Source organism: Moschus berezovskii, chromosome 9 (genome assembly GCF_049115385.1).
Source record: "Moschus berezovskii isolate FMDL1 chromosome 9, NW_MosBer_1.0, whole genome shotgun sequence".
NCBI lineage: Eukaryota > Metazoa > Chordata > Mammalia > Artiodactyla > Moschidae > Moschus > Moschus berezovskii.
In genome coordinates this window covers 67,142,215-67,156,447 of record NC_142468.1, presented here as the reverse complement: position 1 = coordinate 67,156,447, position 14,233 = coordinate 67,142,215, and the positions used below count along the sequence as shown (strand labels likewise).

Sequence of the window (14,233 nt, the reverse complement as noted above, 5' to 3'; positions counted from 1 at the left end):
CCCCCTTTCCATGGACCACAAACACCGAGCTGTCCAAGATAGGCACCATTTCTGGAAGAAAGTATCTCTAGGGCAGTGAGCTGTTGGGAGATACATTTCTTTTCCTCAACCAAGACCCAGTCATCTCCACTCTCTTTCCTGTGGCCCAAGTTGGAGACTGAAAAAATGACATTCCAAATGAAGTGATTCAGCTCCAAAATGAAACCCACAGGCAAGTGCAGACCAGAAACTCCCAGAACTGCTGTTGGCCAGTTCCCAAACGGGAGTGCCAGTTTTTGCTCAATTGGAGCATGAGGTCAAGAACCTATGCTGGGATCTCAGGAATGGCGTCCCACCCTCTTGGTGATCTGTACACAGCAGGGGAGACTGAAGGGGGCAGGGGGCACGGAGCTAGCTGGGGGCAGAGTCAGCCAGGCCTGGCGTCCAGGGGTCCTGACAGATTGGAGTGTTTTCTAGGCTATACCACACCCTCTCCTGGAAGCCATCGGCCCCATGCCTCAGGAAAGTCAAACCTCTTAGTCCCAGATGTTTTTCATTTCCAGAGAGAACTCAGGATGGTCAGAGATGGCTCTCAAGGACACAGAAAGAACAGACCACTGTTTTGGAGCTGGCCAAAGTGGACCCACACTTCTCCACCATCCCTCAGTCCCTTAACCCCACCAATTCCACAGCCACCATGCACCTCCCAGTCATTCTCAGCTGCAGGAGGAAGCACGAGGCCCTGACCTGTGAAGTGAAGGGGCAACAGTTTGGATCAGCTAGAGCTGCAGTGTCTACTGACACTTTGTGATGAGATGGTCTCCATGTGTGCCGTCAATACAGCAGCTACACACTAGCTGAACTGGACAGCACAGATCAAGACAGTGTTATACTGACTTTTTTTCCTTAGTCACTAATTGGATTAGTCTTTTCAACTCTTTTTAAGATAATTTTTTTAAGCTATAGTTTTTTTTTTTTTTTAATTATTTATGGCTGCACTGGGTCTTCCTGCGACCCTCTAGTTGTGGTGTGAGGGTTTCTCTTGTTGTGACGCTCAGGCTACAGCAGTTGCAGTGCATGGGCTCAGCGGTTTTGGCACATGGGCTTAGTTTCATGCTCCACAGCAACTGGGATCTTCCTGGACCAGAGATCAAACCCGTGTTCCCTGCATTGGCAGGCAGGTTTTAAATTAATGGACCAAGATCTTGACTCCATTGTTATTTTCATCAAATCCCACAGGAAAGGGGGGAGGAGAGAGAGACCCAGACAGGCTTGGTTTCTTACTTCACGATGTTTATTATGAGAGCTTTGCCATTCCTCACCATAGTGTGTTCATCTCCAGGCTTCGCCACACCTCTGTGGAGGGCAGAGTGTCTAGGGCAGGAGAATGGAGTTCGGGAAAACTGGGTCGTTTATATATTCCAGCAGGAAAGGAAACATACATTTTTTATTCTATTGCTTCAAACACGTGTGCCACACAGGTGGTGGGAATGGGAGGTGCACGCATGGAGGCCAGGAAGGCAGGGCGTGTGGGCTGGGGCCAGTTTCAGCTGCTGCTCCAGAGGAAACTCAGCCTGGTGCTCAGAACTGGTGCAAATGGGGCCCAGCGTGGCCCTGCTTCTTAGCAGGGGCATGGCCAGTGGGATGTGGATCTTGTGATGTGCTGTTCGGCCTCCCAAACCTGAGCAGGGTCCCCCATCTCTGTGAACAACGTTGATGGCTCTTACGCTTGTCCCTTCAGACCCTCCATGGAGGGTGTGCCTGGGAGGAGCCTCGTCTACACCTGCAGCAAGTCAGAATACAACACAGGCCCCAGACAGCATGATGCTGTGGTTTAAAAAGGATTTCGGCATGTGGAGGACAGACCACCAGAGCAGTGTCAGTATTGGGCGCTGTCACTTACCCTCAAAGCTGTTATCTGGGGTCACGGTGAGTCTGTAAGCCCCCAGAGAGGACAGGATACAGGGCACGCTCCCTGTGTGTCTTCAGCCTGCAGTGCTGGGGACTCAGCCTGTGGGCTCTGGGGCCCTATGGGAGGCGGGGTCTCCCCTGAACAAGGGCTCCCCCAAGTTTGGCGGTGAGTTTTGTCAGGAGCTCCTGCGCTCGAGCAGCATTCTCGGCTGTCCCCGAGCCCCGCACAAGCACACCCAACATTGGACTTGTCAGTTTCTGATCTGATCGTTTCCTGTGTGCAGCAGGGATCCCCCTACCGTCCATGTCCCAACGCAATCCTCCAACCCTTACAAACAAAGCTGGAGAACAATGGCCAGGCCAAAGTGGGTGGATGACATGGCCTGGAAAGAGAAAGGCGCCCAAAGCACGAAGCACTCTGCTCAGCAAGCCTAAACCAACCTGCCCTGGGGGGCTGGAGGATGAACCTGGAGCAGGCACCTCTGCAGACATCTGCCAAGAGGTCACACACCCAGGGTAGCCCACCCCGAGAGCTACCGTCACACTCGGCCCTGAGAGTGATGCTCTTCTAAGCTTCTGGGCATGGAGTGTACAGTCCAAGGAAGTTCTATTTACAACACACGTGACAGTCAGTTATCAATGTATTCCTAGAAATCAGGACTTCCTCTTGCTTCTCGTTTTGCCTTGTTCAAAATTCCTGGTGTCAGGAAAATGGGAGAGAAAGCCTGGGTGGAACAGTGAGGGGAGAGATAAAGGAAGAAAATAAACAGAAAGAGAAGGAGACTGAAAAATCAAGAGCTGATTGGGGACACTGGTGAGGGGATGCGGGGTCAGCAACTACAAAGTGACCAGCGTTACCTAGAGTGTAGACCTGTCCGGCCCCTGCAGTCAGAGGGGTTCTGGGGCTTCTCTGCTTAAGGGACTCCAGGCAGCCAAGCTGAAGGCTCCTGTGAAGTCCTATGTGCATACTAACAGAAAACTGAATAAACAACCTCCAGGAGGGTTACAGACACTTGAGATAATTTCCATATTTGGGTGCGTGGAATGCAAAGGCAGGATGGTACCCTTCTCATCTCTTCCTGTCCAAGCAGGTATCCCCAATTCTCTGAAACTGCCTGCAACATAATGGTATAAAAGGTGTAACTAATTTTTTTTTCTATCAAAAATCTGGCAACGTCAGAACACAAGTCTGAATAATTCAGAAATGTTCCAGGGCTCAAGGTAGCCAGTGTCCAAACGGGGAGACACCTGGTGGTGGCAGCAGTCCCGATTCCCAAGGTCGGGGCTCTCCCCTCTGGAGTAGCCGGGCTGTCCGCTGCTCAATCCTCGGCCTGCTGGGCTCAGGTGTCAGCCGGGTTGACCTCTTTGGAGCAGAAGTAATGCACGACCACCCCATTGGGGTATCTTGCAAATGCGCTGCAGGGAAGGAAAATGACCTAGGAGTGAGGACTGCCTCTAAGAGAACACAAGTTCTTACTGGAAAAGGTACCTTACCAGGAGCCACCCCAGAAGCTACCTACTCTAACCATAAAGAGCAGTGTGGCCACCATCTCGGTCACATATCCAAACAGAGGATAAGGCCCACGCCATTCAATTGCATGGGGAATCTTTTTTATAATTTATTTAATTTTTAAAAAATTTACTGAAATATAGTTGATTTATAATGTACCAGTCTCTGCTGTATAGCAAAGTGACTGAGCTATGCACATATACACCTTCTTCTTTTATGTTCTTTTCCATTATGGTTTATGCCAGGAAATTGGATATAGCTCACTGTGCCATATACTAGGACCTTGTTGATCCATTCTAAATATAATAGTATGCATTTACCAACCCTAAACCCCCAGTCCATCTCACTCCCTCCCCCACCGCCCTCTGGTAACCACAAGTCTGATCTCTATGTCTGTAGGTCTATTTCTGCCATGTAGATAGGTTCATTGGTGCCAGACTTTAGATGCCACATTTAGGTGGTACCTGTCTTTCTCTTTCTGACTTACTCTGCTTGGCATGATGCTCTGGTAGCAGGGGGTATTTCCTGCTGTCATCAGTGCGTAATGCACAGCCAGACAGGGCAATGCACCAGCCTGGCTCCGCAGCGGTTACTAAGTGCCAACTGCCCATCAGAACAAATTTTGGGCTAAATCTAACAAAGGGCAGTGGGTCTTTCTGAAGGAAGCATTCTTCCAGCCATAGAAGTAAAAGGACAAATCACTCTTCCTTGGAGGAAGGGGTAGAGTATATGCCTTAAAACAGAATGATGCTGCTTCAGGATTTTACTCGGGTCAAGAGGCAGCAGGTGGAAAGACCTTTTTCTTCTTTCAGAGGTGTATCCTTAAAAGATAAGGACCTCCTGCCCACACACAGCTCTCAAACACTCTGTGGTACATGTCAATGCTAAGCAGACGGAGGGAAAGGGCTTTATGATCAAGAAGTCAAGAGCCCCATGCTACACATTTCAGGCCTTTAAATTCTCAAAGTACCCCCACCCCACAGACACACCAGAAAACATGGCCTTCCCTCTGGAGGTTCAAGCACTAAAAGCAGCCCAGATAGCCCTCAGCTGCTCTTTCCTCTTGGGTTAAGGGGCTGAAATCTACCCTGAGCAAGCTATGGGTACGGCTCACCTGTTCCCAATCTTCTTCTTACACACCATGCACACCTTCTCCTCTGTGATGATGCACTTCACCTGCTGGTGTAGAATGCGCTCTTCCTGGACCTGGGAGCAGAGAGATTGGGCGGGAGGTCCCACTGTCTGGCAGGCAGGACAGGAGGGGCCACACTGTCTCACCTCCCAGCCCACAGGGGCTCCCTGACTGAAACACCCATAACTACATGCCCAGCTGGTTACCAATCAGTTTGAGCCACAGAGTTAAAAAGCACCATGTTCTGCCTCTGTCTCAGGGGACGTGGTAATGGCCTCACACTGAAAAGTACAAGCCTTCACTTGCATCTGGAAGGCTCGTACCCTCAGGAACTCTGCATGGAGAAGGTTCTTGAGCACTTGGTTAAACCGTTTCTTCTGTGCATTCTCTTCTAAGACCTTTTCCAGAAAGATGCGTATGTCGTTAATCTGAGTGTTTGCGGGCAGCAGGTTGATGGCCTGAGGACAGGAAGAGAGACGGGAACAGGGAGAGGGGGCAGGAGTGAGACTGAGGAAACGCCCGACGCCACGGAGCCCTCAAACCCCCGTCCCTCCTGCCAGCCCCTCCTGCGGTTCCACGCTCCCCACATGCGCCCTCCATCGCTGCGAGGAGAGCTGCCGACCTTGGTGGTGTCCAGCTTGCTGTGGTGTAGCTCCAGGACCTGCAGGGCGGCCTGGAGGTTGGCTTGTGGCTCCAGCAGTTCCAGCTTGATCGGACCCAGGCAGTGCACGCTGGGGGGCGACAGGTACATCCGGAGAAGGGACAGATACACCTGTCTCATACACAACAAGCCATGCACGCGTCAGGCCGGCAGCAACTCTCCCCAAACCCTCAGCGTGACCACACCTAAAGGCAAGAGGGCTGGTCTGGAGGAACTTTAAAACACAGCATTTTTCACCTTTTAATAAATTTTGTAAAGTCCGTTGACTGAGGATGTCAAAAATTAAAGACTGTGTGGGACTTCAAGGGTGGTCCAGTGGCTAAGACGCCACACTCTCAATGCAGAGGGCCCAAGTTTGATCCCTGGTCAGGGAATTAGATCACACATGCTGCAACTAAGAGTTCATAAGCCACAACAAAAGATCCTGCACGCTGCGGTGAAGACCAAAGATCCCAGGTGCAGCAACTAAGACCCGGTGCAGTCAAATAAATAGAAATAAAATATTAAAAAAATTAAAGATCGTGTTCTTTCTGAGAGGTGGAAAAAAAAATCAAATGCCTTGTATTGTTTAGCATTACACTGTTAACAAAATGACTCCAAGAGACCCCTCGTTTCCTTTGGCTTTGAAGGCTGAGACCTTGCCACGTATAAGCCGATGAGGATGAGCCCAAGATGAGATGCTGCATCTCCTACTGGACCCACACCACGGTGTTTCTCAGCCTCTCACTCAACATTCTGGGCTGTGCTGTGCATCGATAAGCAGCAACTCTGGCCTCTACCTCCCAGATTCGGGTAGCAAACCCCACCCCACCCCCCCACTGCCACCAATGGCCATCAAAAATACACATTGACAGATCCACGTGCAATTTATGCAGAGCACACACGGGCACACTGTAAGAACCATCAGATGTTCCTTCTCAACAGGCTGACCAAGAAATTGATTGTACAAGTTGAGACTGTTTTAAGAGTAAAGGGGCGGGGGGCAGTACAAATAATCACACGGATGACAACAGACTCAGCCAGAACCACCCCGAGCAAACCAAGACTGCGGTCACCGGGCCGCTCTCTCAGCACGTGTGCGCAAAATCAATCAGTGCCCCAACCCACGCCCTGTCTTATGCCAGCAATTCCTGCCAGTGTCACCTGTGGCCCAGGGGGTGCTAGCTACGCTAAGAGGGGCAGTGCAATGCGTATGTGCGCCCTGGGGCCGACTACTTACATCTCTGTTCCCATCTTTGCTTTGGTCATAATGCTTGTGGCAGTACCTGGAAGGGAGAGAGTGATCAGACAGGGTCACATGGAGAGAGAGGGCACGGATGCTGCCTGAGTGAGCGGCCTAATGACCGCACAGTCGGGGGCCAGCACACAAGGTGACCTCGCTTCAGCTGCAAGTGCTGGGGCGGCTTTCTCAGCCTCTCATCTCTCTGCAGGACCTCTTTTACACCCGTGGGAGGTGGGACGGCAGGGTCAACGTACTCTTCAGCCATCCTCGTGTCTTTCAGGATGTGGACGTAGATGAAGAGAGCTTGTTCATGTTTCCCCATGCGTCCGAGCAGGAGAGCACGTTCTTCCAAGAGGCCTGTGGGGCAAAAAGAGTGTAAGAAACCATCACCATGACCAGGCAAGCCCAAGGCCAGGGACTAAGCTATTAGAGGAATGGACAGGGATTTTTTTCAAGGAGAAAATCACTGCAATTTTTAAAAGGGAGGAGGGAGGGGACTATTTCAGGTGGTACTTTATCTCATCTTTTCCTGTGATCATTTATAAATGGGAGAACAATACTTGACGATCAGCTAAATGCATAATAAGCACCTACAATGTGCCAGGCGCTTCAGCTAAGGGAAGCAGACACCTGGTCTCTGCTCTCAAGGAGCTTATATATCAACCAGACATATCTTTTTCAGATAAATTATTCCAGATCACAGAAATTGCTAAACAAGGAACTTGGCCAAGAACATGTACTGAAGCAACAAACAGGTTTCAACCTGGCTAACAATTAGCACGTAGTTCACACCGAAAAGAGACTTCTCTTAATCATGGTTCACAAATGAGTCTTCAGAGAGGACAGAATAGGAGCGCAGGCCTGAAACACACGGTTTTTCCCAGGCCCAGCTTTCGGGAGGGCTGGGGAACTGGTATAAGGGAAGGATCCATTTTTGCATTATCTTCTGCTAAAGTGGCTAAAGACACCCACCATCAAAAGGAAAATCACAGATGAGCCGGCCTGGGTCATAGTAGCTGGAAATTTCCAAGAACATAAGGAGCTTCCGTCGGTATTCTCCCAGCTCTCCTTCCTCCTCACCAGCAGGGACTGGAGCCTTACCTTTAAAAGAAACCATGCTCAACATGAAAGGATGCTGTTGGGCAGCAATGTGTGGTGTCATCAAGAAAAACTGAAGGGGATGGGGTTCAATGACGTCGCCACCATGATTAGAAAGGGCCTCCATGACGCTTTCCAGCTGGCCTTCTCTTAGTTTATAGTCTCTGTATGGCCCCAAAATATCAGCTTGAGAAAAAAACCCTCCAAGCTGCTTAGAGAAGCCCTCCGGTAGACAAACCTGTTCCTTATCAGCGCAGCTGTCACTCTGCATACAGATCTACTCCCCCTCCTCTACAGGTGATGCCCAGATCTAGACACCAGCCCCCAAGTCTCACCTGTGGGGTCACTTAGCTGCCATGGTGCCTCTGAGGCTCTTCCTGCCCACCTGGGCCTGCAGAGAAAGTCTGCTTCTCTACCCCACCCATGGCCCCCTCGGGTCGCAGCTCACCTCTAAGGCCTGGGGCCACCCCGAGTGCTGAGAACTGGTACCTGCAGGGAAGGACAGGAGATACTCCTTCATCAGACCTTGCACCTTCTCACAGTACAACTGGATCAGACAGTTGTGGAACCGAGAGCCGGTCTCCTCCCAAACATGGATGACGTGTTCCTGGGGCAAGATACAGGTCTGCCTGGTACCCTCTGTGCTGTGGTGTGGCGCGGCCCAGCCCATTTGCCCAGGCTCCCTCACATTTTTCAGGCCCAGAAGGTCCCATCCAGATTGTCCCCTAATTAAGATTACCATGGGATAGTTCTCCTACAACCCAGCAATATCAGGAATTAGCATCTCAATTTCCAATCTTAAGCTCCTTTATTAATTCTGTCTCATAATCATCCAAATCAGCCCACGTAATTAAGGTTAAATATTTGCATTTTGGTACTTAGGACTGATTTGGTCATCCTGTAGTCACAGTCAAGTCTGGCTGTACAAATGTGGCTCTGATATGTTTTTCTCCAACATTTTCACTCCTTCTCTTTTATCTCTCTGTACGTCACCTAGGTTTAGAAGGTAGCATCAAAAAGTGTCATCTCCAGCTTGGTCTACTGGGCTGTCTTCAGAGGAGACTAAAAGAACTTTCTTTACAGTCCTTCCAATCCCCAAGGGACACAAACCCTAATCTGAACTGGCTAATCACTGTCTCTTGTAGTCATATATCCTTGGTTTGATTGAAACTTTTTAGTTCAGATCAAAAAATATCTTACCAGATAAGGAATAGCCAGACCCTTAAAATTCTCCACTAAGAAGCCCAGCACTCGGTCTCGTGGCAGAGACTCCACCTCTGGGAGGTCCTCAGTAAATATCTGTTGGAATAAAACCTGAGTTCCAGCAGCAGAGCCACCTGATGGCAATCCTTCCAAACACACACGCACACAAGCGTAGGGTCACATGGACAGACACTGAGGTGGGAAGGGCATCTGTGGCCAGTTGGCGTGGGGCAGATTAGCTCCTGGCATCAGTACCAGGCTCCTTCTCCTGCACTCCACTGCTGTCCCATGTGTCCCAGCCTTGGAAACACCAAGAACTGCACAAACCCTTCCTACCCCTCCACTCACAACTGTCTAAAATAAAATCAGAACCAACCGCAGTACCCAATAAATCCAAGAGACTCCATGATCTACCTTCAGGCCATCCTCTGGAAAGTCTCTCAGCACCCACACTGAGTAGGAAAAAATTAAATGCAGGTTTTCTGTGCCTAGAGGGAAAAGGAAGACTTGTCAGCAGGTGAAGTCCACCCACTCTGCCCATAGGCCCAGGAAGGCAGGTGCCCAGGATTTATCATCCAGAGAAGTTAGCTCTGTCCAGTCACTCAGAGATGCTTGGACCTAACAGACTGGCTACACACCAAGGGGCTGTTGTGGTTTCACCACTGGGGGGACTTTCACCCCGGGAGAACCCTGCTGGGTGAACACAAGGAAGGGAGGGGACTGACCAGCCAGAATCAGGAAGGGAGAGAGATCAAGTTCACTTGAACACGATCCCCTCCCCTTGCCCCTTCCACGAGCTGGACTCACCCAGATGTTGCAGGTACTGCACTGTCCGCTCATGGCCTTTCAGAGGGGAATTTGCTTTCTTGGACTGGTCCACCAGCACCTGCAGAGCTGGCCATGAAGCCCAAGAATAAGGTCATGAGCCCCTTCCAGAAGGCATATCTCCTTGGAGAGTCCTCACACTGCACGCAGCTTTCAGCGGGAAAGAGGTCTTTGCAGCAGGCCCGTGTCTTGTCTCTAATGTTAAACCAGGCACCTATATGCTTACTCATCTCCTGCCCTCGCCCACCTTTCAAATCTTCTGATCACAAAGTACTTTGCCTAACTTGTTGTTTCTTTCAAAGAAGTAGAAATGAAGACTAAGTAAAACAGATGACCAGATCTCCTCCCTAGCTTCCCCTTCAGTAATCCTGTGAACAAGATGGTAACTAAAGAAAAATCACAAGAAGTTGACAAGCCCACACACAGTGGGGGTTGGGGGACTCTGACTCCCTATCCCAATGAGTAAGAGAGTACATCCCTTTTTCCTTTTAAAAGTTTTCACGGCTGAGCTTCGAAAATCTTCACACGTGGTTTTTGGGGCACTCTAGGTCCACCATCTCCCCAGATTGCCAGCATTCTCATTAAAAGCAACTTTCCTTTGTAACATGTGCCTTTCTCTCGTGTATTGATTTTCAAGTGGTGAGCAGCCTGACGTGATTCGGTAACAACAAACACCTCAGTAGGCTTCCCCCAGACAAAATACAAAGGACCCTCTAATCACAGGTGACCCCTGCCCTGGTCACCTTTCTCGTGGAGCCCCTTCTTCTCATACAGGATGATCAGCTCGCTGTACTTGTGAGCCTTCTTCAGCACGTGCTCGCTCTCTTCAATGTGGCAGTGATTATTCTCCAGACGCAGCAAGGGGGCCACAAGGGCCACGTTCGTCTGCAGGAGAGGCAGGACTTCAGCAGGAACTGCTTCCCGGGGAGGCCCATCCTCCCTCAGCCCAGGCCTGCTTCAGGCTGAAACACCAGGCATGTTACACAGGCAAAAGAGAGCAAACAACCCTTTCCAGGCCTACAGGTAGGAGCCTTCATAGCATTTATGCTTTGTCACACACATTTTTTAAAAGAGTGTGTGTGGCAGGGGAAGAGGGTAAAGAAAGGGGAAATTTTCTTTGGGGAATTGTCCCTATTCACCTTGTAGGACCAACCCCAGTCTTGGCAGAGAAGACCAGCTCACCCTAAGATTCTGGGTCAACATCTAGTCTTAACCCCTCAATTCTAAGATGCTCACAGATGTCAGGTCAAGAGTAGGTGGTTCCTAAGAACAAATACTTCACTCTTACTAGTGGCAGGGACCCCGGGCTAGGAAAGGGGTTGGATGGCAGGGAGCCGAGTGCTGGGAAAACTCACATGAAGGTAGCACTTGAGCAGGGTGGTGTCAATGATCTGCAGCAGCTTTTTCTTGGATTTGATGGTAGGAGTCCCTTCCATGAGAGGGGAGGTGCTAGACTGGTGATCAGAGTCATTCAGCTTCTTTACCAACTGGCTGCGTTTCTGCCAAGGGCAAAAATGCAGGGTCAAGGCCAGGCTTAAAACTTAGGCAATTCCAAATACCTTCAAATCAGCTTACACCTATCTACCCTGATCCCACATTGGCATTTATCAGGGATCAAAAATAGATGCCCACCAAATCACCAGATACAGTAACAATGATCTACTGAGTATTTACTACACACTAGGCACTGTGTCATGCAATTTATAGATTTATCCTATTTTAAATCTAAAACAAATACAGGTATTATTAGCCCCATTTCCAAGGCACAGATATTAGCTACCTCATCAGTAACAGAGGCCAACTTCAAATTAGGGTCGGATTCCAAAGGGCATGTATTTTTTTTTTTAATCAACTTTATTGAGGTATGAGTTACATACAATAAAATGTACCCCTGAAAAGCATACAATCAGATGCACTTTGACAGATATATACATGCATGGAGCCGCCACCCCAAGCAACGAACAAAACATTTCTATTACCCTTTAAAGTTCCCTTGTGCTCCTCCCAAAGAATCTCACCCACTCCCTACACAACTGATCTGATTTCTATCACTAATGATTACTCTTTCCCTATTTTAGAACTTCAAACAGGCTTTTCAGGTGGCTCAGTGGTAAAGAACCCACCTGCCGGAGACACAGGTTTGATCCCTGGGTTGGGAAGATCCCCTAGAGGAGGGCCCACTTCAGTATTCTTGCCTGGAAAATCCCATGAGCAGAGGAACCTGGTGAGCTACAGTCCATGGGGTGGCAAAGAGTCAGACTGACTTAGCGACTGAGAATGCGTGCTTTCTAGAACTGCATATAAATGGAATCATTCAATTTGTACTATTTTGTGTCTGGAATGCCCATGGACTTATTTGTTCTACCATCTCTCTGGCACAAGGCTGGTGTCAGTTACCTCCCCACATTCCAAACTCAGTGGAGAAGGTTGGGAAAGACTGTGCTTGGGGTCCTAAAGCTAAGATATTGGAAATAGAGGGTTTTCTGTGATGCCACATGCTTGGGACACTTTCTGCCCCAGGAACCTTTTTCACTTGGCTCACGGACTGTGCAGTGTGCAGACAGAGGCAAGCTGGTGTGCTTTTTGCAGGTTGCCAGCCAACCATGGAGCCCAATGTCAAGCAAGTGCCAAGACGACAGATGCCTGAGTGGACCTGTGGGACACCCACTGACCCAGAAGCAGGTGGTGGGTAGCTGGCTTACAATTTTCCTAGCAATACTTATGCCTCTCCAGGATACCCCTTACAAGTCTGCAGAACACTTACGGGAAAAAATTTAATAAGTTCTCTGAGTCAGAAAGGATGACATGGTTAGATAGCATCACCAACTCAATGGACATGAATCTGAGCAAACTCCAAGAGATAGTGAAGGACAGGGAAGCCTGGCATGCTGTAGTCCACACGGTCGCAAAGAGTAAGACATGACTTAGCGACTGAACAACAATTGACTGTGAATGGGTGCACAGGAAATAAATAACAGCCTTAAGCACGGAAATTTAGGGTTCAGAGACATTTTTAATGGAGATATTAGTTTTAGTGCTGATCTGAAAATTTCACTTATCTGCCTGTAACAGTAAACTGAAACTAATTTAAGTCTAAATACTCCCTCTAAAAAAACATGTTATAGAAGAATACTTAATGACAGGGAAGGACTTTCCTAATATATGGCTAAATGCTTTAAAAGTAAGCTATAAAACAGTATATATCTTGATATCCATTTGCAATTTAAAAAATCTGATAAATAAATAAACAAAAATTATTCACAAATACATATAAAACTCTGGAAGGACAACACTAAAATGTTAGTTACTTTTCTCTGAGTAATAGAGCAGATCAATAAGCGATTTTTTTATTTTTATTTTATACTTTTCTGTGTTTTCCAAGTTTCCTGAGTAGAGTAGGTATTTTTTTCCCAAAAGTATAACTGTTCCCCAAAAGTTTCTTTAAAACGCTTATTCTTTTCAATCAATTAAACTTTTCTCTTTTTAGTTCCTGTAAGAGTTTAGTGTGAATCTACCAGGAACTGAGTATGCTTCCTGGTAACAGGATTTGGCAAAAAAACTCTATTCTATTGTTATAACCCAACAGCCAATACAGGAGACCTAAGAGACACGGGTTCAATCCCTGGGTTGGAAAGATCGGTGGAGGAAGAAATGGCCACCCAGTCCAGTATTCTTGCCTGGAGAATTCCATAGACAGAGGAGCCTGGCGGGCTACAGCCCTTGGGGCTGCAAAGACTGAAGTGACTTAGCAAAATATGCATTCTACAGTTAAGTAAGCAGGTGAAACAGAAAAAATGTGAATGACCCCCTCAGACTTTACAGTGTTCACTTGTGGAACATCTGTGGCATTACAGAAGCCTCCCCCTTCCCTGCATAGAGAAGCAGGCACTGAAACTCCCAGGTGAACTCTTCCATATACTGTCGCATCACACCTACCTGTGTCAGGTAGTCAATCAGAGCTAAGTGAGCCTTCTCCAGCTCAGCCCCAGACAGCACAGGCAGTGGGTTAGGATACTGCAGCTGCTTCCTGTAGTCTGTGGGCAGCAGGTCTGGGTACAGGCCCATCACATGGGTAGGATCTACATGGAAGGTGAACATGATTCCCCAAACAGAAGCACAGCAATTCAAAGATAAACTAAAATGAGACTATCACTACAGCAAAATAAGTTCCAGATTGACTTTTTTTTAAATGACTCAAGTTCATAAAAACTCAAGCTACACACATATATTTTGAACACTAAAACATTAAAATGATTGCATGACTCTCTTCTAAGACATAAATAGAATTAAAAATGAAAATTCATTAACTCACTAAAAGTAAAGAAGAAAAAGGAAAACCTGGTAAGACAGTGAAGTTGAAAAGACCACTAGACTTAAAAAATAAAAAGTGTGTGTGTGTGTGTGTGTGTGTGTGTGTGTGTGTGTGTGTAAAGGAATATTAGTGAAGCAAAATCACCAGGCAACAGGCTATGGAATACACTGGTAGCATATATGGGAGAAGATAATAGGTTGATTATATAAAATTAATTCACACAGATTGGTTTAAAAAAAACACAGGATTTCATTTGATTAATGGGAAACAGACATGAATAACTGATAAGAGAATACAAATTAGGGGGAAAATCGAATCCTGGCCAGATTCCTTTGATCTTGAGAAACAGCTTTAAGGATGACAAGCAGTATGGCACACAC

At 48.0% G+C, this 14,233-nt stretch overlaps 1 protein-coding gene across 1 annotated transcript in view; it reads right to left on the bottom strand.

The window, feature by feature from the left end:
• Positions 1–1,235: 1,235 nt before the first annotated feature.
• VPS39 (VPS39 subunit of HOPS complex) overlaps positions 1,236–14,233 on the bottom strand; it is a 46,789-nt gene continuing 33,791 nt past the window's right edge. The window contains exons 12-25 of the mRNA XM_055436129.2: positions 13,478–13,620; positions 10,897–11,040; positions 10,285–10,426; positions 9,524–9,610; positions 9,131–9,204; positions 8,714–8,812; positions 8,003–8,120; positions 7,388–7,516; positions 6,670–6,772; positions 6,413–6,458; positions 5,155–5,304; positions 4,856–4,990; positions 4,515–4,606; positions 1,236–3,306 (exon numbers count right to left, since the gene is read on the bottom strand). Coding sequence (XP_055292104.1) covers positions 3,231–3,306; positions 4,515–4,606; positions 4,856–4,990; positions 5,155–5,304; positions 6,413–6,458; positions 6,670–6,772; positions 7,388–7,516; positions 8,003–8,120; positions 8,714–8,812; positions 9,131–9,204; positions 9,524–9,610; positions 10,285–10,426; positions 10,897–11,040; positions 13,478–13,620 — 1,538 coding nt within the window. The 3' untranslated portion in view covers positions 1,236–3,230. The remainder of the gene's footprint in view (positions 3,307–4,514; positions 4,607–4,855; positions 4,991–5,154; positions 5,305–6,412; positions 6,459–6,669; positions 6,773–7,387; positions 7,517–8,002; positions 8,121–8,713; positions 8,813–9,130; positions 9,205–9,523; positions 9,611–10,284; positions 10,427–10,896; positions 11,041–13,477; positions 13,621–14,233) is intronic.